The sequence below is a fragment of the Theobroma cacao genome, chromosome 9, assembly GCF_000208745.1.
Source record: "Theobroma cacao cultivar B97-61/B2 chromosome 9, Criollo_cocoa_genome_V2, whole genome shotgun sequence".
NCBI lineage: Eukaryota > Viridiplantae > Streptophyta > Magnoliopsida > Malvales > Malvaceae > Theobroma > Theobroma cacao.
The window spans coordinates 33,787,413-33,813,399 of NC_030858.1; the positions used below are offsets into that span (position 1 = coordinate 33,787,413).

The 25,987-nt window shown below is 34.1% G+C and overlaps 4 protein-coding genes and 1 long non-coding RNA gene across 8 annotated transcripts; all 5 read right to left on the reverse strand.

Annotated features, from left to right (window-relative positions):
• LOC18590268 (protein phosphatase 1 regulatory subunit 7) lies at positions 175-3,975 on the reverse strand. Of its 2 annotated transcripts, XM_007015687.2 has the most exons (10): positions 3,708-3,975; positions 3,553-3,624; positions 3,373-3,465; positions 3,190-3,271; positions 3,005-3,061; positions 2,302-2,366; positions 2,121-2,216; positions 1,848-1,934; positions 1,662-1,742; positions 175-1,446 (listed from the first exon to the last, which is right to left on the reverse strand). In XM_007015687.2, the coding sequence occupies exons 1-10, from the start codon at positions 3,804-3,806 to the stop codon at positions 691-693; spliced, it is 1,488 nt and encodes a 495-aa protein (XP_007015749.2). In that variant the 5' UTR covers positions 3,807-3,975; the 3' UTR covers positions 175-690. The 2 variants fall into 2 exon arrangements, with proteins under 2 accessions (XP_007015749.2, XP_017983842.1); XM_018128353.1 differs by lacking the exon at positions 3,708-3,975 and having other exon boundaries at positions 3,373-3,428.
• On the reverse strand, positions 5,394-9,290 carry LOC18590269 (F-box protein At3g07870). Of its 2 annotated transcripts, none has more exons than XM_018128247.1 (2): positions 7,912-9,290; positions 5,394-5,677 (listed from the first exon to the last, which is right to left on the reverse strand). In XM_018128247.1, exon 1 carries the CDS (start codon positions 9,083-9,085, stop codon positions 7,922-7,924), a length of 1,164 nt encoding a protein of 387 aa, XP_017983736.1. In that variant the 5' UTR covers positions 9,086-9,290; the 3' UTR covers positions 5,394-5,677; positions 7,912-7,921. The 2 variants fall into 2 exon arrangements, with proteins under 2 accessions (XP_017983736.1, XP_017983735.1); XM_018128246.1 differs by having other exon boundaries at positions 7,876-9,287.
• Positions 11,079-13,657, reverse strand: LOC18590270 (ribonuclease MC). Its single transcript, XM_018128248.1, has 3 exons — positions 13,281-13,657; positions 12,975-13,164; positions 11,079-11,783 (listed from the first exon to the last, which is right to left on the reverse strand). Exons 1-3 carry the CDS (start codon positions 13,641-13,643, stop codon positions 11,464-11,466), a joined length of 873 nt encoding a protein of 290 aa, XP_017983737.1. The 5' UTR covers positions 13,644-13,657; the 3' UTR covers positions 11,079-11,463.
• Positions 15,407-21,354, reverse strand: LOC18590271 (ruvB-like protein 1). The gene is made up of 12 exons (XM_018128344.1): positions 21,075-21,354; positions 20,255-20,443; positions 20,000-20,131; positions 19,742-19,891; positions 19,379-19,534; positions 18,740-18,874; positions 17,978-18,043; positions 17,708-17,814; positions 16,378-16,477; positions 16,176-16,267; positions 16,027-16,096; positions 15,407-15,927 (listed from the first exon to the last, which is right to left on the reverse strand). The coding sequence occupies exons 1-12, from the start codon at positions 21,162-21,164 to the stop codon at positions 15,838-15,840; spliced, it is 1,377 nt and encodes a 458-aa protein (XP_017983833.1). The 5' UTR covers positions 21,165-21,354; the 3' UTR covers positions 15,407-15,837.
• LOC108663170 lies at positions 22,060-25,732 on the reverse strand. Of its 2 annotated transcripts, XR_001929166.1 has the most exons (4): positions 25,537-25,732; positions 23,072-23,542; positions 22,758-22,984; positions 22,060-22,675 (listed from the first exon to the last, which is right to left on the reverse strand). It is a non-coding gene; the product is annotated as an uncharacterized LOC108663170 (long non-coding RNA). The 2 variants fall into 2 exon arrangements; XR_001929165.1 differs by having other exon boundaries at positions 22,060-22,984.

The window sequence follows — 25,987 nt, forward strand, 5'->3', positions numbered from 1 at the left end:
AACTGGGCTCACCATCCATCAGACTTATGGACGGTTCGATACAATTCAGCAACTGAAAATGCAAGCCAAATTAGCATTATTTCTTTGGACTGTAGCTCCCCTGTGTACCAATTAAAGGACTAAGCATTTTCTTTTTTCTTTGCTAATTGGTAAATGGTGGTGCAAGAATGAAACTAGCCGGAAAGTTCATGTTCCATTGAAACAAAACCAAGTGTATGTATCAACTTTCTTTTTAAACACTAGAATTGAAGATGAGGGTAAACAAAAAACGAGGACATAGAATTGCACCATTCTCAATTTTCCACTCCCCCAACCTTATCATTATTGAGCTCGCTCTCCCTGGCCAGTCTTCACCACTGAGAGCTAACATATCACTACCTTGAAGAGAAGATAATGGTAGAGGTACTCCCAAAAGATGCCTTAAACTTACTCCTTGAAAACACTTATCATGTGGCAAGTCTGAAAGTTACAATCCATCACTAGTATATCTGATTAACCACTCATCAAATGATCTCGAGTCTTTTCTGCACACATATGGCAAGACAACAATTGAAACCAACATTCACCTAAGACATCACTCAGTTGAGCAGAAAAACCTCAAAGAAAACAGGGGATGCATAAGAAATTAAGAATGGCAACTAACAACCGAATTCTAGCTTAACTGAGAAAGAGTGCCACTGAAAATCTGCTTCACTCATCATCCCAGGTTGATGCCCCGCCCATTCCAACTTCAACTGCTGGGGCCAATTGAAGTTCAGGAAGCACACCACGTTTACTTTTCTTCTTTTTCACAGGGTAAGTAACTAAACTACCAGTCGATTTCTTAACTTGACCAGATGTTTCAAATATCTTCCTTTCACCATCATCTTTCGGATCTGCAACATCAGTTGTGAACAGCTCTGTGAAAGAGGCACCTCCATCATCAATAATGTCAAGTTCGGCCCGTTTCCCTAATTTTTTCTTCTTTGGTTCCTCTTCAACTATGATACCATCCTCACCCTCGTGCACTGAAGCTTCTTTCTTCAGGAGCTTATCATTTGTTTTCCTCCCTTTTTGTATAAATTCTTTCTCCAAACCAAGAAGACTCACATTTTCCTGTTCCCCCTTTGATTTTTTCTTCTTTTCTTCCTTCTCAACAATGATATCATCCTCATCTACTGGAACTTCTGTTGACAGCTTGTCATTTCCTTTCTTCCTTTTCCTCTTCGATTCTTTCTCAGCATCATGACCCGTAGCATTATCAAGATTAATATCCTGTCTTTGAACAGACACCTGAAATTTGGGATTTTTTTTCCCTTTCTGATCCTTTTTCTCCTCCTTATGAATTTCCTCCTTGTTAGCAGCATTATGTGAAGCAATGTTAACAATTTCACCCATTTTATTTTTTATACTTTTATCAATTGGTCTAGCATTGAATATGTGCAAGGTAGGCAGTAACTTTTTAACCTGCAGTAGAGTCATTTATAGCAATCATGTCAAGAGACTAAGGTCATAAAAATTTTTTCTTGAAAGAAAAAAGGAAGAAAAATGTAGACAAGAAAAGTGTAAAAGGGCAAACATGACTACCTACAAAACAATAGACAAGAAAAGTGTAAAAGGGCAAACATGACTATCTACAAAGCATAGACAAGAAAAGTGTAAAAGGGAAAACATATGCCTACCTTCTTTGCTAATTTATCCTTTTCAGCTATAGGGTTTCCTTGTAGATTGAGATTCTTCAGATTAACTAATGAACCCAGTGCCTGTCATTTTGTTTGTTGCCCATGAACAGTACTGAAAATGCAATTCCAAGAAAAAAAAAAAAGACCATAAAATCAGGACAAACATCAAGTTTGCTTGCAACTAACCTTCAAATCTGACCATCTAGTGATCAAGTTATTTCCCAAGTCCAAATTTTGAAGTTTCTTATTATAAGACAACTCTGCTGGGAGACTCTGGGCAATTCACACACGTTAAAAGAGGGAGACAGGAGACATCAGTGATTAGTTAACAAAATTAAAATGTCAAGAAATGGGTAAATAACATAGGAAATAAAAATGAAAGCAGCTAACTGAAACATAATAGAGGCTGCAATGTACGAAACATGCTTACTAGGATAGTCATTGTGTAAAAGAGCATACTTTGATATCATTGTGAGCAAGTCGAAGCTCTTTTAATTCAATGCAGGACTTGAGTGAAGACTTGATATCTTGAATTTGGCAGTTAGACACAGAAAGCTGGAGCCAAGAGCAGTAGAAAAGCTTTAGGAGTAATCAATTGAAATTGCGTCTATAACATAACAATAAAGGAAGAACTCGTCACCTTTGTGACAGATTTCAGCTTGACAAGCGAATCACCAATTTCACTGATAGGATTTCTAGAAAGCACTGCAGGATATTCCAGACAACAGAGACTAAGATCCAAGTTAAATGACTTAAGAGATTTCCAATGCACCAATTCGAAGGCAAAACTGGCTTTCTCTCCTCACTTAGTTTAGGTAAGTGAATAACACTAAGAGGACAAAAGTTATGATAGTATCCATGAAACAACTAAGAACAGTTTTTTTGCATTTTAAATGACAAATAAAGTGACCAAACTCCTTCATGGTGCTTGAGAATTGAACCTTTTGGCACTAACAACATTGTACTCTAATGACCAAATTTTAAATTAGAAAGAGTTCATGTATAACCTACCCTAAATCCCAGCCAAACCAAAATGCCTTTTAACAGTATGCGGAGTCATCTTAAAAGGGTTGGATCTGGGTAGTGCCAAGAAGAGGGAAAAGAAGTAGGATGATGGGATGAGTTAAGAGCATGATTAGACAGGGTTAAGTTGAAATAGTTATCCCAACATTCCACTCCAGAATAACAGAGCTGTATTCTATATCAACTCCATTCTTACATTTGAATTTCAGCCAAAAGGCAATTTAAGTTAACTTTGAAAAAAAAAATCACTGTAGAGTGTCATAAAAGCACATGCTGATGGCACGTTAATGAATGTCAACATAAAGGCTATGAACTCATACCAAGAGTGTTCAAGTCTTTCATTCCATCAAGGCCACATATTGAAACAATCTCGTTGTCTGCACAGCCAGCGAAACAGGGTAAATTAGCACTTTTATCCTAATTGCAAAGGAAAAAAAAAGAGAACAGTCTTTGAAAAACAAGTAGGACAAACCAGCAATGTAATGCATTTTATTACAAATCTTACCATTCAAAATTAATGCGCGTAAATTCACAAGTGGCCTAACCTCTTCCATTGATCTAAGCTTATTTTTGCCTGCATTCAACACCTAATTTACAAGCAAACGAATCATTTTTTATATGTCAATGTAATGCATTTTAATTTGTTAATAAAATTAAGAATAAACACAGAAAGTTTAATGCTACTTACAGTCAGCTTAGTGAGTCCTTCAATTCCTATCAAAGTTTGCAATTTGTTTTGAACAACTGATAACCATTTCAAATTAATGCAGGACTTCAATCCCTATAAATTGAAATTAAATTTAAATTTAAATTTATTTAATAAATAGGCAGTAACTGAGAAAAGATTAAACAAAGAAAGAAAAAAGACCTCGAGTGAAGTGAGATTGTTAAAGGCCAGGTCGAGTCTTTCTAGGTTTTTGAATTCAGCCAAGCAAGAAACCTGCAAAGAAAAAAAAAAGAGGAGAGATGAGAGGAGAGGAAATGGGAGGGATGGGAGAAAGAGGAATGGCGGCGGCATCGTACATCGGAGAGAGCTTTGTGGTCGAGAGAGAGAGAGGTGATGGAGTTGGGATCATGGGTCTGTTTGTCTTTCAAGAGTTGCTCTTTGGTCAAGCGAGCCATGGACCGCGGGGTATGGGTTTTAGCTAAAACCCTAGCTTTTCTGTCCAGCGAATTTGGCGGCGAGGCGGAGAATGTAGTTTCTTTTGAAGCATGAACACAGGGAGAGACTGCAGGAAACGTGACTTAGCGGGCCAACATTGTGACACAAGGAAATGTCCGTTGCCCCCCTTTTTATCACTATTACGTAGTATTTATTTATTTTTTGTTTTCAAAAACATAAAATAAATGGAATTTTTAGAGATATATATTTTTTAAGAAAAATTAAATTTTCAAACTAGGATCTTTTTTCGTTATTTTCGAAAATTATTTTCCAAAAAGAAGAACAATAGAAAGAATAGAAATAGAGAAATTGAAGGAAATCCTGGTGAAAAGAAGGCAGTTAAGTCCTCCTTTCTGCCCAGACCATTTGAAAATGGGAGAAGGAGCCCACCACAAAACTTACCTAACTCGTGGGTTTTATCTTGCATTGTACGTAGCCTCAGAACCTCATAATCAGATTTCAATTCAGGTACTACATCTCAAGAGTTCCAAATTCCGGTCAGCAAAAATAGAAATGAAAGATTGAATCATAATTTAGGTACTAAGCTGAGAATTAGAAGTGAAACATGTTTCAGATTCTGATTAGCAACTATAAATATAATATTGTATCACTCAAACTAAATCATTAAAATGAAAGACGATTATAATTGGATTTGATTCAAATAATTTCGAGTTCAAATTATAATAAATTTGGATTGTTTCAAAATTTGACATTTTTGAGTTTGAGTTGGATTTGAGTTACAATCAAACTTGTAATTAAATTTTATATTTTAGTTTTAAGTTTAGATTATTAAAATTTTAGATCAAATCGATCTCAATTTCAAATTGCTTCAAGTTCGAGTCATTTTAGATTCAAATCAATTCGGGTTTGAATTCAACTTACCAGCATTAATTAGAATGCATACATATCCTGAATAAAATATGAACATTTCCTATCCTTGAGTTTAGGGGTTAAATTCTAATAGATGAGGAGGTGACTTTTGTACCTGGTATAGAATGGAATGCTTTGAGTTGCAATACAATGATCTCCTCGTGCTTTTATGTTCTATTTATGGACTTATACTTGATATGTAGGTGTTTCATATATCTGTCTGATTCATTCATGGTGGGTTATGCTTAACTTGCCACCAAAGAAAATTTAAAATCCTATCTTCATGCTTTATTCAGGATATGCATTCTATCTATCGATCTGAAACAATTCCTTGTTGTTCTGTGAGTTCTGGGCCTCTGCTAAACCGCAACATTTAAACTTCTCTGAAAATATGTAACCCAGTTGACAGTGATGGGCAAAGGCCATAAGGTAAGAATGAGAAAATAAATAAGAGAAACCTCTTTAATATTGTTAAAATAAAATGTGATCATAGCTAGCTGTCCTTCGCCATGATTTCCTCCAATTCACCAATTTTTGTTCTTTATAATTATTCTCTTCTTTTTGGGGAACTAGTTGTGCAATATAATGTTCTCCTAGGCTTTATCTTGCAGTTCAATGTTGCTTTAGAAATATGAAACCAAGGCTATAAGAGATTAGAGCAACATTACCATTCTCTGTGCTGAAGCCTGAAGGCAAGCATATACTCTTTTCATCTATGGGGAGCAAGTAATATTTACGCTGAGCTTAAGTACAGATGGTAGTGTATCCACATGGTCAAGAAAACATACAAAGGTGAATATTAAACATCGATTCATAGACCTACTGTCACCATATAATAGATCAACAAACGACATGGGGAGAAAATAAGTATAGTTAAGCCGATAGCCATAGCAGATGCAGCTCTCCTGGACCAAAGGTTATTTACCCTGTTAGCCTCTCTGTACCAGACTTCAACTTTGACCTGCACAAAATGAGAATGATAGTGAAGCAGTCTCAAATGTGGATAATAACAACAATTCAAGTAAAATAATATCAGTGTGCAATGAACATTTGCACAAATATGTAATTCCATTTTCTTTTGGCTTATAGCATAACAAAATGCCATTTCTCTGCTATTAAACAACCCTGCTAGTCAGCAACATGAATATTCATGTCCATCTGGTACTATATACTTGCCACACTCGTTAACACCTGGCACATACGATTTATACACCTTTTTTTCATAAATTCAAAGGAACACGCACATGGTGGAGAAACTTGAAACTGGCACTATTAGGACCTTAACCTATCCTTTTCGGAGTATGACAAGGCCCCATTCTGAAGGCATAGAAGGACCAAGGTCTTTATATGACTGGATGAAGGCCCTATTGCCAAGTCATATAAAATCCTTAAATACAAAGGTTCAATGTCATCACTTCTATTCCACAACATAACTATTGAAACAACAATTGTCACCAAAATGTTCCCAGAACAAAAAATATTGTAAAATTCAACATATCAATAAAATCTACCAAGAAAAATGAAAAGGAAACCCTGAAAGGGAAAAAGCTATGTTTGGCTAGGCAGTTTGCAAGCCCCGCAAAGGAAAAAGTTAAATTCACTGCTAAAAATCATACTATTTTAGAGCCCTACAAAGGAAATGTTACATGGCAAGAAATGCTGAGCCTAGGAAACAAAATTTTAGATTAGAAAAGAAGCACTCTGAACCTAGCAGCTTAAGTAAATATTGCCACAAGTATCCCAAAGCATAACCAAGCTGATTAAATGCCATGGAACAAAAGCAACAGAACTTCAGTTTCAAACTACAATATGCTTTCATTTTTCTGTGCTTGTTAAATCTCTTGACCTACAGATGTTATTTGGAGTATTTGACAATTTAGAAACTGTTATTATAGACAGAACATGAGCTAACATTCCAGTGTCTACAAATAACCATAAAGAATACATTTCAAGAGCAAGGAAATAAAGTATATCACATCAAACACTTTCTGTCACCACATTTTTAGGTTACATGCTATCACTGCACACAAGAAGCTTGAAGCTGAGAAGGGGTTCTTCAACTATCAAAATATTCTTAATGTATGAACCTCTGTGTCAGTAATTAAAACAAATTCATAAAGTTATCAACAATAACAGACATTGCCCCAAGCCCGTCAACATCACTCACATAAATACATTGCAAAGTATAGGACAAGGATGAAGCAAGTACAAATGGGATATAAATATTCCCCTCTTTTACTATGTTGACTCCACTAAAATTATAAAAGCCACTGCTCAATTTTAGGCTAATTTTTGGCCTAAAGCAGCTTTGCCCCTATTGCATCCAATAATTACAAGAAATCACTTTCTGTTCAACTTAAACATTGATTTACTTCTTGAACCAATGATAATACATATGTACAACTGCTGTGAGAGACTGCATTCTTTTAATATATAAGGCTTTTAAAGCAAAGAATATTGTTGAAATTGATGTTCAAATTATTCTATTAACATGTTCATAACAAGCAAACACATAAACCTGCACTTTTGCTTAACTTGAGCTAAAAGCATAAAACTTTCTTTTCTTTCCTTTTTTTCCTTCTGTTCCTAAGCAACAAAGCACACTGATATCCAACTTTGCAATCAGAGTAAGAAGAATAAGAAGAAGATCGCAAATAAATTGAATAAACTACCAAAAGTACACAAATGAGTGTAAACATCTATGTAATTCTCCAGGCAGAAATCTCGCAAATTCACTAAAACAATCAAAAACAAACTGCTATGAAGCATCCAGACATGTCTTTGATCTACTGCTACATTCATAGCTGTAATTATATAGTTACCATTTATATCTTCATATTTTTGTATATAAATGCCTAGTCAGTGTAATATCAAACTCATTGAGGAAAAGGTTGGTGATTTACCCTCTCTATTGTGTCTTCTAAAACTTCTTAAAACCATCATAATAAAAGTAAAAAAATATCATAAGGTAAGACCAAATTTCTCCAAATTTACAAACCATGTGTTGTGTGTGTGCCAGGTAAACACCCTGCAGAGGCCAAAATCTTTGACATAAAATCCAAGCATTAACAGCATTATCACAAGAAGCTCACAAGAGAATATAGTCAAGACAAATTGCATAATAATTTACCAAGTGAAAAATATCCCATCAAAGCTTACCCCTTTCGTTTTATTTCCCTATTCCTCTTGAATTACCTCTTCGTTTTCAATATCTATTTGATGCATCTCCGGCCCGCCGACGAATTATATGTTCCTCCTGCTCTGATCTTCCATTGATTGGAACCAAGCTCTCGACATAAGCAATAAGCTGCATTGTATTCTGATAAGCATGGATACCAAGATTCTTAAGTTCTCGAGTGGCAGGATCAAACAGCACTAGTTCGTGGTTTGAGCTCTCCAGAAATAATTCACCGTTCTTCCAAAACCCCAATGGCCTCTCAACTCCAGAAACAGATTCAATACTGAATTGTCTAGTCCATGATCCATTCATAACCCATAAATCGATAGACTTTTCAGTTCCCTCCCTAGGGTATACAATAGCACCAAGCGATCCATTAAAGTCCAAAAGTTGCAAATAATATTGTGCTAAAGACCCACCAAATGTTGGCAAAGGTAAAGTTGAAAAGTTTTCATTAGCCATGTCAAATGAAAGAATAAGGTAATCAGAATTCCCAGTTGCCTGCCAATAATAAGACCCATTTACGTAATTATTGAATAAAGGTGATGCGTAAGGATGTGCCTCAGGAACTGAAATTTCCTTCCAGGAATCACTTTTCAGTGAATACAACTCAACTTGGTGGATCCAATCAGCTAGCCCGCCTTCCTCTTCATTCTCATCAAAATAATTAGTAACAAATCTTACAACTTTGTAGTCATCAGTTATAGAATCAAAACCAAATCCAAGGCAACCGAAACTAGTGGAATCTACCGAAGGAGGGCGGTTGACTGAGGATCGAGGAAGGATTTTAAACTCTCTGGTCGATGGGTTCCAAAGGGCAGCTTTACCAGCATCATGTAAACAAAGTAATCCATTACAAGGACCAGAAACTACAGGGGCATACCAACAATTCTCAAAAAAGGGTAAATGAATGTTCTCTGTTACTGAAAAGTTTTCCCCTTTTTCTGTTGAGAGTGCAGAGAAATAATGGATGTCATTACGGGTGTTGCCATGACAACGTTTGAGGAGGAGATTAAGGTTGTTGTTTGTGAGGTTGTTCTGGTGATGTTTAGTAATGAAATCAGAGGTCCGAAAAGAAGAAGACCAAGGCTTGCAAACGCACCTGAAACGTGCCAGGGATTTAACTGGAAGCTTTGAGAGGATGTCCATCGTCACCATGTCCGGTATTTCAAATTTGCTCCACCCTTGCATTTTTCCTCTCGTATCTTTTCACTTGCTCTTTTCTGATCAACGGTTGTGAATTGAACAACAACAACAACTAATCCTTTTTATATGAATACATGAAAGAAAGATAAAAAGAAAAATTACTTGCCTTGCCAACAGAAATAAATCGATGGAGAGGACAAATTGAGCTTACACATTTTTCATGTTGATATTCAATGTTCATTTTTTTATTTTTTACTTTTGCTTTTCTAGATATTTTCATTTATCTTATCAATATGCTTTGTTTTTCTTTCCCGAAACAGAGAGGGAGAGCGGAGCTTCTTCCTTTTTCCTTTTTTGGTCAAAAAAGAAAGTTCACTTCAGAAATGGCAAGATGTTTGATGGTGTAATCTCTCTATGACAATGTTATCACTTTGCACAACATAAATGTAAATGGAGTTACCAAGGTCTCACAATGCGTGAGTATTTTCCATTCATTATTTATTTTAATACGAAAGTTTTTCCATTCTTCTCCTACCAAACATAACCTCAACTTCAACTTTGATCAAGTGTAACAAATTCACAGCCATTTTTATCATACACTGATACGTGTGTGCTTGAGAATAATGATATCTCAAGATAGAAATATCTTAAATTAGACATGTTAACTTTAATCAATGTATTCTAATCGACTTTTGATTCTCAAACGCTCTCTTGACAACACAATTTAGTTAAAATTAGATTTTCGTGAAGTGAATCCAAATTAAAAAAGTTAAACATAGGTAAATAAAGTGTGAAAATCAAATATGAAAAATGGAAGTCGCATAAAAATTTAATTAATTCAAAAATGTAAGTACCATCTTTAAAAGTTTTTAAATAAAAATAAAAACTGTTCCGGTTCATTTCTTTTTTTAAAAAATAAAAATTGCTTCAATAGTTTTTATGACTTATCTTGAAATAAAAATTTTTTTATTTTTCTCAAAATTCAGCGATTTTAATTTCTTGAAAGTCTTAAATTCTTAAAATTTCAATTCTTTGTGAGAGTGGAGGCAATGGTTAAAGTCCTCCACCATATGCTTATTCAGATTCTAATCTTTCCAGACAAATGTTTGTGGCTTATTATCTACCAAACATTGTTTTGTCTTGTTCTTGAATTTATTAATTTGCCTTACCACTTGTTTTGCAAATAATTTTTTGGTGGCGTTGTCAACAACTGGTTACACCATGACATCATTTTCAATGATAGTGACAACTAAAGATTTTTGTATTGCTTCCAATATATACATTAATTGGACCTTATTAAAGATTTTTTAATATGTTTTACATGCATTTAAATATTTAATTAATAATAAATATATATATCTATCTTGTTAATGATGAATGACGAGGGCACATGTGAGTAGTTTTAAGAAATATATATATATCACCCAGGCTTTAATTACTTTGAAATTTTGAAAGTAAAGGTCTAAGGTTCTTCCTATTATTGCTCGTCTTTCCTTGGATATTTTCTTTACCTATATTTCTTTCCTCCTACCAAACGTAACTTCAACTTTGACATGAAACGTAAGAAATTCACAAGCTTCCACACTCAAAGAATGTTCAAATATGCTAAGGGTACCCATTTTCAATTAATGATAGCTGTGGGGTCGAGAATAATAATCTTTTGATAGATAATTTTTAAATTACACATTTTTCCTATCCTCGTGTGAAACATGTTAATTATATGTTTTTTTTCCACATAAATAAGCCGAGTATAGATGGATGCATATATATGGTTGTTGTAGTTGTAGTGCTGTTCCTGTACACTTGACAATCTAAATGCAGGGAGAGAGATGGGCTAGCCAGTGATATATGGCCATATATATTTCATCATAATTTGTCACATATAACTATATATATATATAGAGAGAGAGAGAGAGAGAGACCACCCTGAAAGCATTTTAATTTAATTTGCTAACGTACTTGTTTATTTTCTTTCATTTGCTCAAGGATGAAGACAATGACACTGCAAAATGACTCGTCTTACTACAATAATCAAAAGAGGAACGCGTGACAGGAATCATGACGAGAATCCAAACAAAATGGGAATTAACTCTTATGCAGTTGCCATTGAAACAACATTGTAATGGTTTTCAACAACTTAAACTGGACTTGCATTAAACTCTTTTCTTCTTGCAACAATTTTTTGAGCTAATTTAGGGGAACAGTTTGGGGAGGTTCAGACAGCTGGGACCAACGTTAACAGGGTGGAGGAGCCCTCATAAACGCAAACAAACATCGGAAGGAAGACTAGTAAACCTTGATTTTGTATGGGGGATGCCAAATTTACTAACCATATACTTATCTACTCTTTAGGACTGCTATCCCAAGATTTATCTTATTTATAATTAAGAAGCGTCCATGCATCAGATCAGAACTAGTATAATTCATTTTTCATCACTAGCTCGAAATTCTGATCCTATCCCTTCCAAATGGTTCTCCATTTCATCACTACTCGACGGAGGGTTAGGGAATGTTATACTATCTTGCAAGCTTCTACACCGGCCTGAAAAATCTTTTGGACAGTCTCGGACCGTCGTGGGGGGCATTTCCTTATTGTAACATAGTCGAATCTCCCAGAGCTGGAGCTTTTTTGTATCCACTTTATTTTTGCTGCAAACAATCTCAGGTTTTGCTCCTACTTGCCTTTGAACTTCATCTGCAACCTGTTGTACTGTGTAACTTGCTCCAGGGGTAAGTTGAAAGGCTGAATCAAAGCAATAGCAGACATACAATATGTTAAGAACTAGGAAATAATATTGTTATGATTATTATATATTCAAAGAGTGGGGGAGTATCTTATATACTTACTTATGATTAGACTGCCCTTATCCCTCGATAGCCAGCCATTTTATTCCAAATTTTAAACTCATATCTTTTAACATTCATGTTTTATCCTTGATTATATGCCTATGGAGATCTCCAAAAGATCCAAATTAAACATAAATCCTTTGCTTACCATTCACTTTGAATACAATGAGGATGTCAATATTACTTGAACTACAAATCGTTAAATTAATATATTAATTATCCTTCCAAAATTCATCTCATGTTAATCTCCAATTCTAATTATTGTTACCCGTCAATAAAAAAAAATAAAACCTAGGATCCAATTAATTCTTCTCTTGTCCACATGTTAAACAAATAAATAGATATCTTTCTTACCTTTCAACTATATTATCACTATTATGAGTCTCACCTTCTCACTACCTCAATTTTTTTTTTATAAGATAAGTGACCGGTGCTCCTACCTCAAGTTTTCTCTCTTTGGAAAGAAAAATGAAAGAAAAAGAAAAAAAAATAAGAATAACATTTTTAGAACTAGAAATTCAAATCATATTTAAGTTTTATTAGACCCTATATCTAATTGTCATTTTTCTACTTAAAATTTACTGTTTACTTTGTTGTTTAATTATCTTATTCTAATCGTTATAAGACAAGTTAAAAGCAATATGAAAATAATTTAAAAAGTTAAGCCCTTAAAAGCAAATATATAATAATTCATATATAATTATGCTTTTTTTGGGTTGTCAAAAAATTTCAAATTGAATTTTCAATTTTTAGTCTTCATCTATTCTTTGTTTTGTATCCAAGTAGACTTTTCTACTTTTGTTTTTAGAATTAAAAACGAATTTTCCAAAATAACTATATAAAAAATGAAGTCCTTAATTACCTCCATGCACGCTCAAACTAAGAATGTCTCAAAATAAGATTGTAGAACAGTTGGGGTTTAAAAGAGAAGCTAAAATTTTATGTTTATGTTTCAAAATCCATAAGGTTTTTGAATATATCTTTCTGATATACGAAATAATTAGAATGTCCAACTATAATATTTATCACAAATGAATAAGTGAATTAATTAGCATTCTTTTTGTTTTGATCAGTTAAGTACAATCACCTGGATCGAAGCCATTCTTAAGATTTAAGGCAGAGTTGAAGTAGTCCAAAGGTTTATCTGGATAATCAGAACACATTCCATGTTTTCTCCATTCCTCTCTCCAAAAAAATTGATTTTCAGTTTCACTTTCGGAGTTCCTTAAGTTTGGCCATAGTTGCTTTAATGTCTCTTGAATGGGTTGTAGATAAGGCTTTTAAAACAGCAAAAATATAACAAGAGAAAGCAAAGAAAAGAAAGTGTTAGATAACTCATAATTAATCATAAGTAAAAGTTAAAAACCTAAAAGGATCTAAGAAATGTACATACTAAGAGATTTTCTGGAGATACAGGTGTGTCGGTGGTACAAGGGTTGCTTGAATTATATGGGGGTATTCCTTTGTCGTGGGCATCCTGTGGCCATAAACCATGGATGGTAAACTGGCCGGGGACACGTCCTAGACAATTCAAACCTTGAGGAGGCGCCGAAGTACACGTGGAAGGTGGCCATTGGAGGCTCAATTTGTAGAAGGCGAAATACGACGTGGAAACAGTGTCCCTGCTGGTGGAAAGAAGTCGTGGTTGGAAATGGAGTTTGTACAAGACAAATGCCTGTGGATCTACTAGATACCAGGTGATTGCGGCTGAGAGACAAGCCACCGCACCACCCGCCAATATGTTATAACGATGCATCTCACAGACTGGCACCAAATTTCTAAGAAAGGATTTTGGTTACTCCTTCAATCCATGTTAACTTAGGTCTATTTATAGTATTCAAAGAGCCCATATGCATGTAGGTCTTAATTATTTTCGCAAAACTTTTAATAATTTGTTTAGGGTTTGTACCTGTAAGAGTAATTTGCCCATATTGATGTGGATGGATGGAGGCCACCCTATATCGACTGTCTTCTTTTTCGTCAACACTACCAGAAGTCCATCACAGTTTGAGCTAAATTATTAGCGGTAAATACGCTACCCTCGAGACTTTATTTTCAGAAGACAAATTAATTAATCATGATACGCGTCTTAATTTGATTTAATATTACCTTTAATTATACGTTACCCTCGACACTTTATTTTCAGGAGACAAATTAAATAATCATGATACGCACCTTACTTTGATTTAATATTACTTTTAATTATTTTTAATTAAGTTGTATATTTTGGAAAATAAAAAGTTAATATACTAATGTGTATAATTATTTGTTTTTTGCTTCATAAACTCGTCATGAAAACCAAAATGAAATGAATTAGACTAATAATGACTATATGTTTATTTTTATTATTATTATAGTGAGGGATGCAGAAAATGTAATGTGAAAAGAAGAGAATAAATGAACAAACAAAGACTTTAAAGCACAGGGACAAAGTCCTGTTGATGGATTTGTTGTCAGCCGTGTGGACGTACAGCTGATATTATCTAATTTCTGCTATTCTTCCATAACAAACATTAGTTGTGGCTTATTCTCTACCAAACACGTTTTTGTTTTACTAATCAAGTAAGTAATTACTTCGTCTGCCATTCTAAATGAGTGCATAAGATTTTTATATTAGTTTCAATACATAGTTAAGATCATCAGAAGCAACGACTGCTCTTTGTAAGTGCTTTGAAGCTTGAAGCATCATGCGATCCGGCAACGATCGAGTAAAACCCTTGTTTTCTTTCAAACTGAGCCTCGGAATAGAGTTTTACTTAAGCCTGCAATTTTGTGTACCAGACATGCAATTTTGTGTACCAGACATATAGACCTGTCAATATGGACCAGTTCGGTCCAGCCCGGCCCTAATATTTGTGGGTTAAAAAAATATGAGTTTAGTCGGATTAATCTATTTTTTATATGGATTGTGAATCCTCGACCCAGCTCACTCTTTACTAGTCCATGAGTTGAGTTGGGTCAATTCATTTTTTTTTTAAATTATTTTTATAATTTTAATTAATAAATTTTCAATTAATAAAATTATTTTATGACTTAATTGATAAATTAAAATTATTAATTTGATAAGTAAATATTAAATATATTAAAATATATAAAATAAATAATATTATTGATAATTAAATTATTAATTTTATATAATTAAATATATAAAATTATTAAATTAATTAAAATTATTAATTTTTTAAATTTATAAAGCTAACCCGTCCCAACCCACATCAATTCATTGATTTGATGAGCTGACCCATCTAAGTCCGATTTAAATATAAACTTAAATTTTCACTCGATCATGACAAATTCAAACTCCCATATAAATGTAATTTTTATTATGATTTGATGACAGTAATGGATTTCACTATACTTGATAAATATTAATATTTTATTATTTTATAATTATTAAGTTTATATTTAAATAATGAAATTGTATTTTATTGGTAATGTGTGCATTTTAATTTAATCGTATTAATAATGTTAATTGTATTTAAAATTTCATTTATGTTAATCATTTAAATGGATTATAAATTCACCGATTTAATAATCTGGATTGGAGTTGAAGCATTATCCATAATTCACCAGTCACATCCGTCTAATTTACATCATAGAGATATAGTCAGCAATTACACGTCTCAATTAGCACCTAAATGCCCATTTTACCTTTGAATTAACCAAAGATTAAAATGCATCCAGGAAAATGGCGGGGAAGGCACATGTGTACCAAAAGACTTTAGGAAGTATACCTCCCTGCCTTTACATGCCTCCAACCGCAACCCATTTTCCATTGCAGACACTATGCACGACGGACAAAAAGTACAGCGGTATCCCTAAATTAGACCCTTCAGCTTTCTGTACCTTCTGCTGCCAAGGAAGCTACTCAAACACAGCAGCACCGCAGTCCACACAACAAAATTCAAGGTAAAACTGCTTGGAAAGGGGAAACAAATTAAATAGGGTTATCATGAAATGAATTTTTCCTGCTGCTCCTGAAGAATCTTCGCTGAAGACTTGGCATCTATATATAGCTTGCTCACTTCCTCAAGATCCGCCTGTAAACAAATTTTTTTTTTTAAAAATTTCAGAATTACTCCTTGATTTGATGATAAAGAACGATCATGAAGAGTAGCTGCTTCCCAATATTTAATTACCTTGCAAATGCTGTCTCGACCATTCATTTTTGCCACAATGCCAGCAGGTGATAACAGCTGAACAGCATGCCTGAAGAAACAGCAACATGTAAGTATACTGCATATGGAGAAGGGTAAATGACAGAGCAAAAGTAGAATTTATGCCTCACCTTAAAGATGTGCTTTGTCCCATCTCTCCAAGGAATGCTAGACTTTCTTCATCCACAACCAGTTCTTCCACCTGTGCACGAATTGCTAATATCTGCAGATCACAATAAGTAAAAGAAAATATAGCAAGGTCGTCATTTAAAGAATGCTACAGATAACAAAGTTATGCTGACAACAAGGCACATATATAACCAGGCCTTTAACCTGTATCATTTCAGCAGGACCATAAATCTGTGTGCGGATGATCACCAATCTGTCCAATAAGTCAACAGGTATGCCATGAGGACTATTCATATCAGTCCCCCTGCAAAAACGCATATCCATTTTTCAGAAACTGGCATCAAAACACATTAGCAAAGAAAATACACGATATCTAGTATACCTTTAGAAAATATAACAATTAACATGAGACCTATCTTCAGGCCAAAACAGAAAAATCACCTTGCAAAAGAGGTCTCATATTCTGATTCTTAAATTGCATGCCAGGAAAATGAACATGGAAAAATTATGCTGACCCTATACGTAGGCATGAACAAATGCACACGTGGATTATGGATTACTGTCGTGCACATAGAAAGAGCAATTTCCACAGAAACACAATACATTTAAAAATAATGTTACAGAAAGGACAATTGGGGAAGGATAGGTGGGTGGGGAAGGAAAAACCCCAAAAGCAATGGAGCATCCATTGTGATTTCATTTCATTCCACTGCATCCCAGATAGACCATAAAGACAATTGGAATCCAGCCACCAAAATGGAGATCAATCTTTCTTTATAGTAACATGATGCTATCTAAAGTCTGACCAAAACATTATCAAAGTCAGTATAACTAAACCATTTACCTCCATTTGTATTATGCTTAAACATCACATATATACTATACTCCAACCCAAATTATCAGCTACAGTAGTTGAAGCAAGAAACTAGCTTGCATAACCCAAAGCCTGTGGTTGGCTGCCCCCAGTTGCATAGGCCAGGAATTGGGATGCATTAGGGGAAAAAAATACAAAACGGACGCTGGCAGTGAATGCAGGCAATATACCTTGCCCAAGAAGATTTAGCTATTCTAGTTTCATCAATCCTCACTCAAATTTAAGGCTAACCTCATTAAAAAATGTGTGTAGCTCCCCTCCTATGGCATGCAATATTATTTAGCAGAAAAGGAATCAAAATTATCATTTCCCTACTCTCCATAGTAGATGAATTTAGCTGATATTGATTCATACTTCATCCTATCACCTGCCTCTAATAAGAGCCAAATTTTGCATATAGAGCAAAAATTTCCCCAACAACCAAATCATTTTAGGGGTAATCTTATTGTAATAACAGGCTTTTTCTGCACTCTGCGCTCCATCGAAATCGAAACCAAATAGCTAATGGCATTCTTACACTTAGATTGAAGTAACGACAGAAGTCATTATGATAGATAATAGCTCCTTTTATACGCAAGTTCATATGTTAAAACTTCCTCTAAGATGTAATTAAAAGAAAATATTTTAAAACTTCCAACACCTCAAAAAGATTTTCATTACCTTACGTTACATATTCCCCTATTTGTAGCAAAAATTACTATTGGAGATAGTGAGCTCTCTAAAGCACGATTCAAGTATGAAAAGCACTCCATGTCCAGCATATGCACCTGCAAACATGATTTAGAAAACTTAAGCATGTAAGATGTGCATATGAGCTTAGAGCATGTGCACAGGTCATGATCCAAGAAAATATCTTAATCTACATTGTATCCATGCCTCTAGGGGCATATCCCAGAATGGAGAGAGCTCAAGTTTAGAAAAGGAGGAGACCTCATCAATGAATAGAACTCCTGGGACGAGCTCTGCCACACCTTCATCAATATACCGGTTAACTACCTGTCACAAACAAAACTATTTCAATTAAAAGACATGCTATCATTATAACAAACAATTTAGCATAATTGTTGAAGTTGAAATCCGATAATAAGCTTATATCCAATTTGAATAAGCAATCCCTATGACTCTAAAAGTCACAACCATAGAAGATAGTGATAGCCTCTAGAAGCAGACCATAACAGGATCTTACTAGGATTAAACCAGCAACTAGCTAAAGAGACTTTAGTTCTTAAACTAACATTTACACTATTAGGATTTGACAATTTACTCAGACAAAAAGGGATGAAGGAAACATAAATTTGCTATAGGAAACAATGGCGGGTAAAGAAAATTCAGCATATAAATTTTGGAACACTTTATCACTCTGGAGTTATTACTTGAAAAGGATGGATTGAGATATATACTGTATTTCATAGCTTTAAGAATATTTTGATCTACAAACTGATCCAACAAACCCATAAATGACATTAGATACAGGATATGCTGTACAGTACGTCATCTCCCATGTAACCATGTAAGGTATACAGGCAAAACTCTAAAAACTTGACAAGAAAATAAGACACGGAGTTTAGTGAAGTTTCCCAGTGATACTAGCTATTGGTAACAGAAACACGACATTAGTAAAACCCTACTCACGCAAATTGTCCACAAAAATCATCATAGAGGTGGATCTCAAATGTGTTTGGAAAATTATACCTTATTTATTTCTTGTCGTAATTTGTCAGTGATTTCAGTCTTCCTGGGCTTCATCATCTGACCCATTAGAGACAATATGTCTTGCCCACCTTGCGGCCGTGCATTGGCAGAGTCCAGATCATGTAGTGTTACATCCTGGTGGTGAAGAATAGAAAAGAAATTCTTTTATGAATTGCAACATCAGTCCAAAACAAACAAATTTAGAACCAGAAAAAGGCAAATAGGACTAAGCCCAGCAAAGCCATATTTGTAAAAACTCAGACAAAAGTAGAAGGCATCAAATTTATAGATTTTTTTCCTTTTTTCTTCTTAATTGAGTTACAGCTCTTACGCAGACCAATAACAGTTGGTAATCAGCAAATTATTGGTGAGAGATTTCAGAAAACAGTTCTCACTTCTCAAGTGCATTGAAAGACATGCACCTTGAGTTCTTATTCTTTATACCACAATGCTATATGATGATAATGGTCCTTTAGAAGGATATTTACAAACAAAATTAATTACCAAAGTAGACAAATGTCAATGCCCATCTGTATAAAACATGAGCAGAAGGAAGCCTCTAAGGCCAATCAGAATATACTACAGCATGAATGCAATGGGGAACACATAGAGATAACCCTGAGCTCAGTGGTGACAAACCTGCACTATCTCCTTCTTTTTGTGAACCTCTCCTTTGGGAAGTGGAACATATTCTTCTGCTTCAAGGTCAAATTCTGTGGCAAAAGCATCACTTCTGCCCACCCTTTTAACTGCTCCACTATTTGCTTCAATATATATAACATCTCCAACAGCTACCTGCCAGTCAAATTACGAATCTCAGTAGATATCCAATTTAAGCCAAAACACTTAGGCAGATAACAATCTAAACATTGCAAAGTTCCTGGGAGGAAGGGGATGAATATTTAGCATACTAAGTGCCTCAGAAAGTTTACAAGAAGTCAGAAAAACAAAAACTTGAACAATGTTTTCCACAACATAAAGCAGAGAAACTTAAAGGCTTACCTTTTCTTTAATCAAGGCATCATAAATTGTAGGGTCCAACTTCAGTTGCTTTGTCCCTTTCACAGTTTTCAATCCAATAATTACGTGGCTAATACTTTTACCATAACCACCTGTTACACTCTCTGTTTCTTCAGGAGAGAGTTCAGTAACCTAAAAAAAAACCAGCCAGGCATCAGGCTCTGCTGCTATCCCAACAATACAAAGAGGAAAGAATTATATAAAACAAGCAACAAAGAACTATCATCAGCTGTAACTTGCCTCTCCTTCATAGACCTCTTTATTTTCCTTGATACGTAGACCAATAGCCCGTCGGAAATTTTCCATCAAAACCTCAGTTTTCTTTACTTCTGATGAGTAGACTTCAGATCCAACCATTGGACAGAATGGTACCTGCAAATAAGGCAGAGGAATGTATATATACCAAAACTGACAATCCCTCCAAAGAACTGGAACACTAACAATCCCAAAGTTCAAGGATAATCAAAATATAAAGGGGAAAAAGTGATAGGAAACCTTGCTCCCAAGCTCTTGGGATATTCCAAGGGCCAAAGCTGTTTTCCCAGTACCAGGAGGCCCAGCCAGCAAAAGTGCGCGGCCAGCCATCTTCTTCTGTCTTATCATATCCACCACAAGACCAGCTGCTTCCCTTGCCTCTGCTTGCCCCACAAAACCTGCAGCCAGGCGAATGGCATTTCCACTGGCCTGGTAAACAAAGGAGAAGAAGGTTCATAAAAGATTGGAAATTGGTCAAAAGGGAGAGGCACTCAGGTTGCCTTTTTGCTAGTAAATAACAACTTAATGAAAGAGAAAGATATGGTAAAGAACATGTTAGCCAACTAGCATATTTCTATTATTACATCAACCAACTTCTTCCGCGAAGTTCATAGTGTAAAAACATGAAGAAACCCACTTATCCAACCCTTCAATGAATTAAAAATTTCATAAGCCTTACAAAGCCAGCCAATTCATTTCATAATCCATCAGTTGAGATTTAATCAAAATTCGTTCAATATATATTATCATCTCCATCTCTTTGGACATAAATTAAATTTAAAATATATTTCCCACTACAAAACTAAAAAATAGACCAAACCCAAATTTTCCAAAACTTAAAAATAAATTTGAGTCACTTGAACAACCATAAAAGGTTAACTTTTTAAGCTTAAAACCCCATATCCAGAGAAGGTTTGTAAGAAAAATTGAAATTTCCATGCTTAAAACAAAAGAAAACTTCAAACTGCTCACAATTACAACAATATAACAAAAATAAATGAAAATGCAAAGCATTTAAGCTGCAAAAAAAACCATTAAAGAGAGAGAGAGAGCAGTTTACATCGAGACCAAGGCCTTTGATGTGAGTGTGAGTAGCGATTCTCTGTTTTTTGGCCGTTGATTGAACCTCTTCGATCTTCATTTTGTCCATCTCTTTCCTATCTTTTCCTCTTCTGTTTTTGCTTCTGGCGGTCTTTCGTTTCGATGGAAAAACAAGTAGCTTCAAGATTGAGCAGCGGGTAATAACCTGGCTGTTTTTCTTTGAAGAAAAAGGGCAAGGCTTTTCTTAAACCCTTCTTCAGCTTTGTGTCGTCGACCTAATTCCCTTCTATATGCTCCCTCATTTTATTGCGCCACGTGGATTTTGAATTGAATGCTACGAGGAACACACACATCTATATATATATTGCACACCATAAATAGAAATTTTATACAACTCTTTAAAATGGTTTTCCATCATTCTATTTTTTTTGAAAAAAAAATCATTCTATTTGGTAATGGAAAGTTTAAATTAATTTACTAAAAAAAAAATTTTTTATGAAAAACACTTTATTGAAAAATTTAATACTTTTCATTATTAAATAAATTAAAAAAATATATATTTTATATTGTTTGAATCACCACCAAACCAACTTTTAAAATTTTTCTACCTTTAAAGATTTTCCACCATAACATTATAAATATATCAATATTTATCAATTATGCAAAACATCCAAAAAACTAATCAAATAACTAAAAACATACACATAAATAAAATTTAAAATCGTCTTGCAAAAATCCAATTATAAAAACATAATGATAAATAAGTTTTGCAAGACAATCACCTTAGACATATAATTAAAAAATCATCTTACAAATCTCCAACATAATAAGTTTTGAGCTACAAAGTAAAATCATAATATTAAATAAATTTTGTAGCATTGTATAAATCACAAAAGCTTAATTGTTATCTCCACAATAAAGGAAAATTTTCCAACATTGTAATTTTTTATTTTTATCTTAATTATTTATAAAAAGTAAAAAAAAATACAATAAATAATTATACACAAAAAAACAAATGTCTATATCAACTGTTAATAACAACTTAAATGTTCATAACAACGTCTTCCAGCAAGTAGAAAACAACATACATAATAAAAACCTTCACAACGTATCAATGTAAGGAAAAAAAACAGAAAAACTACATCCTCATAATCTTATAGTCAATTCACAAATTAAATTCCCCCATTCTTAAAATCAATCCACATAGCATGTGCAGTTTCATCTCTTTTTGTCATCCATTCTTTAGTTTCTTCTCTCTCTTCACAAGCTGTTTGAGGAACTCTCATCCTTTCAAACTCTGTGTTATCTACTAATTCTTGATTGAGTCATTAGGATCAACTCCCATTATGTGGTTATGGATGATACAACAAGCTAAAACTATATCTCCTTGTGTGTCATAATTCCAAAATGGTTCAAAATCTAACACACGAAAATACTTCTTCAAAATTCCAAATACTCGTTCAACACTAGTTCGCAATGAAGAATGACGAAGTTTAAAAAGCTCCTTCTCATTCTCAAGATGATGATCACTAAACTCCTCCAAATGATTTCGAACACCTCGATATGGACTTAAAATTCCATTCCATATGCCATATCCATCATCAGCAAGATAATATTTACCTACAAATTCACAAAAATTATAGCTAAATAAATTAGTTATCAAAAGATATCAATTATTAATTTTTTAAATGTCATTATCTACCCTTTCGAAGTGCTAAATCCTCAAGGCCTCAAAAATGCATCAGTCAAAATATAAGAATCATGTGCACTTCCCTCCCAAGCAGCAAGCACATAGTTAAATCTCAAGTCAAAACCGATTGCAGCCAAAACATTTCATGTCATTTCCCCTTTTCGATCACGAAATCTTTCTTGAATCTCAAGTGGCACAGAAGCACGAATATGAGTACCATCTAATGCTCCTACACAATCCTATTATTATTGTAAGATAAATTAGGAAAAAGTATAAACATTTTCTGTAAAAAATAAAAAAAATGAATAAGTAACATTATTGCGTACCTTAAAGTATAGATAATATCTCTGATTATTCCTTATTTCAGGTGGAGTGGAATCATCTGGTAACCTAATCATATCTTTATATAATTTCAATATTGCTTTCAAGACAGTTCTAAAGTATCAATGAACTGTCTCAATTGATCTAAAATATTTCAATCCAATTACCAGCAAACTTACATTATGACCAATTAGATGCAAAAATATAATCTTGCTCTCTCATAGACACATATCTAACTGATTGTAGTAAATTATTCCTACTAAGAATGTGACATAATATAAAAAATGCAACTAGTCTCATCCTTTTTTGGTTCATACAATGGGTATCACCTCTACACAAAACACTATCAATGTATTAACACTAGGCTCAATAGGTACATTGTTCCTAGATTTATATCTTTCAATAAAAATAATTCCCACAGCCATTGCTGAAGCAGCTCCACCCATAACTGCTGCATGCAAAGATTTTTTATCCATCTACAAGAAAGAAATATAATATTTAATTACTATTACATCATATGAACCAATGGCATGCTAAGATTGACAAAAGTCTCCCATGCATTTAAGAAAAGTATCTCTAAAGCAAATACTCTATGCTACTTGATAAATATTTATTTCCATTAAACGACCAAACAAAAGCTTTGGCTTTCATAATTATCATTAGTTACCTATAAACATCACTCTCTCTCCTACAACATGGTTTTACAAGTCATAATCCATCGAAAAATAAAAAGGAAAAACACAAAGTATAAAACATTCTATTTTTTATAAAGTAATGCCAATTATTGGAATTAGAATGAATTCAAAGCCAATTATTTCACTTTGACATCATTCCATAAGGGCAATCAAATGAATTTAATAGAAGCAAGATACCAATATCATTTTCTCGATCTTTAAGAAGATATACTATTTCTGGTTAGTTTTGAGTTGGCTTAATTAACCAGTAGACTTTTCCAGCTTTCAAACTTTAGAAGAGTCACGTAAGCCTATCCAATATTGCTTGCAGAGGAGATAGGAATCTAGTCTCGTTTAATGCAGAAGAGTACACAATGACTAATTATTTAACATAATCCATGGAATCTTACCAAAACGAAAACAATTCCAGAAATATCTTGATGCTTATGGAATATAAATGTATTGCCTTCGGTAAATATATGAAACCCCAAATTCAATTAACTTAGGAATAAGTAAAATGAACATCAACTGCAACAAAACGAAAATAAAAATCAACACCAATAGAGAAAAATCCAACAATGATCCAGCAGGTGAACAATAAAAATAATCAAAAAGTTTGTGATTTTTACTGATCCAGCAGGGGAAGTTCAGAATCTGTTGCAGATCTATGGTTTTGTAGCAAGGGAGACAGGAGAGAAAATCCAAATTAGTACAGATGGAAGGAGAGAGAGAGAGAGAGGGAGATGGAGCGTTCAGGACAAAAAAAAGCAGTCATGAGAGAAGGGATGGTGGAGACAGGTCAAGGAGGGAAGGGCCAAATTTAACTCTAAATTTAACTAACACAGGAACAAGTAAAATGAACATCAACAGGAACAAACAGAAAATAAAAATCAACATCAACAAAAGAAAATCCGACAAAATCCAACAATGATCCAGCAGGTGAACAGCAAAAATAATCAAAATAGTTTATATTCCAGCAAAGGGAAGTTCAGAATCTGCTGCAGATCTTCTGTTTTGCAGCAAGGGAGACAGGAGAGAAAATCTAAATCAGTACAGATGGAAAGAGAAGGATAGATGGAGGATTCAGGACGGGGAAAGCACAATCACGTGAGGAGGGAGGGTCAAGACAGGTCGAGGGAGGGGAGGGCCAAGGAAGGAAGGTCGAGGGAGGCGATTGAAGGAAGAGGGAGGGTCGAGGGACATGTCAGGGAGGGAAGGATCCAAAGTCTGTTCTTAGGAAATTGTATTTCGCTCTTATAGAGTATAAGATGATTTCCCAGGTCAACAACCTTAATGCCATTGATTCGAAAATTTTTTAAATCTACATTTGCATTTCCCCCTTCTAAACATGCAAAAATGCTCAAAAGCTTTTCGATAAAGCCTCTTCCACGAAATTCATAGTGTAAAAACATGAATAAAACCCACTTATCCAACTCTGCAATGTATTGAGAAAACCATACCCTTTGATAATAACGTAAGCCTTAACAAGCCAGCCAATTCATTCCTTAATCCATCAGTTGAGGAATAATCAAAATTCGTTCAATTTACATAATCATCTCCATTTATTGGACATTCAATTAAATTTAAAGTATTTTTTCCAGTAACTTGAACAACCATAAATGGTGAACATTTTAAGCCTAAAACCCCACACACTTTCCATGGCTTAAAACAAAAAAAAAAATAAAAAAACTTCAAAATGCTCACAAATACAACAAGATTAAAGATATAAACAAAAATGCAAAGCATTTAAACGGGAAAAAAAAACCATTAAAAAGAAAGAGAGAGGGAGTGGTTACATCGAGACCAAGGCCTTTGATGTGGGTGTGAGTTGCGATTCTCTGCTTTTTGGCCGTTGATTGAACCTCTTCGTTCTTCATTTTGTCCATCTCTTGTCTTTCCTTTTTCTTTCTCTTGTATATTTGTTTCTGGCGGTCATTTGTTTTGATGGAAAAAAAGAAGAAGCTTCGAGTTTCAGGAGCGGGATTAACCTGTTTTTTTTTTTAAGAGGAAACAGCGCGAGGCTGTCCTTTAACCGTTCTCCGATGTTGTATCCTCTGCTTCCTCGACATAACTCCTTCCTATGCTCCCTCATTTTATTGCGCCACGTGGATTTTACTTTTCTTACTGTAATTTAATAAATAAAATACCAAATATATTAAATTTTAAACAAAATTACACAAAAGTACGTTATTTTGAAAAATAAACTCTTAAATTCAAAATTCTTAACACAAGTAACAAAAAAATTAA

Excerpts from the sequence above, each read along its gene's own strand:
- LOC18590271 (XM_018128344.1), bottom strand. The coding sequence starts at position 21,164 with ATGGACAAAATGAAGATCGAAGAGGTTCAATCAACGGCCAAAAAACAG. Across the intron at positions 19,535-19,741 it reads ATGCCTTGATTAAAGAAAAG|GTAGCTGTTGGAGATGTTAT; the intron begins GTAAGCCTTTAA and ends TTTGACTGGCAG. Across the intron at positions 18,875-19,378 it reads AAAAGAAGGAGATAGTGCAG|GATGTAACACTACATGATCT; the intron begins GTTTGTCACCAC and ends CTTCACCACCAG.
- LOC18590268 (XM_007015687.2), bottom strand. The coding sequence starts at position 3,806 with ATGGCTCGCTTGACCAAAGAGCAACTCTTGAAAGACAAACAGACCCAT. Across the intron at positions 3,466-3,552 it reads ACAATCTCACTTCACTCGAG|GGATTGAAGTCCTGCATTAA; the intron begins GTCTTTTTTCTT and ends TTCAATTTATAG. Across the intron at positions 1,935-2,120 it reads TTGCTCACAATGATATCAAA|AGTCTCCCAGCAGAGTTGTC; the intron begins GTATGCTCTTTT and ends TGAATTGCCCAG.
- LOC18590269 (XM_018128247.1), bottom strand. The coding sequence starts at position 9,085 with ATGCAAGGGTGGAGCAAATTTGAAATACCGGACATGGTGACGATGGAC.
- LOC18590270 (XM_018128248.1), bottom strand. The coding sequence starts at position 13,643 with ATGCATCGTTATAACATATTGGCGGGTGGTGCGGTGGCTTGTCTCTCA. Across the intron at positions 13,165-13,280 it reads TATCTCCAGAAAATCTCTTA|CCTTATCTACAACCCATTCA; the intron begins GTATGTACATTT and ends CTGTTTTAAAAG. Across the intron at positions 11,784-12,974 it reads TAAGAATGGCTTCGATCCAG|CCTTTCAACTTACCCCTGGA; the intron begins GTGATTGTACTT and ends GCTTTGATTCAG.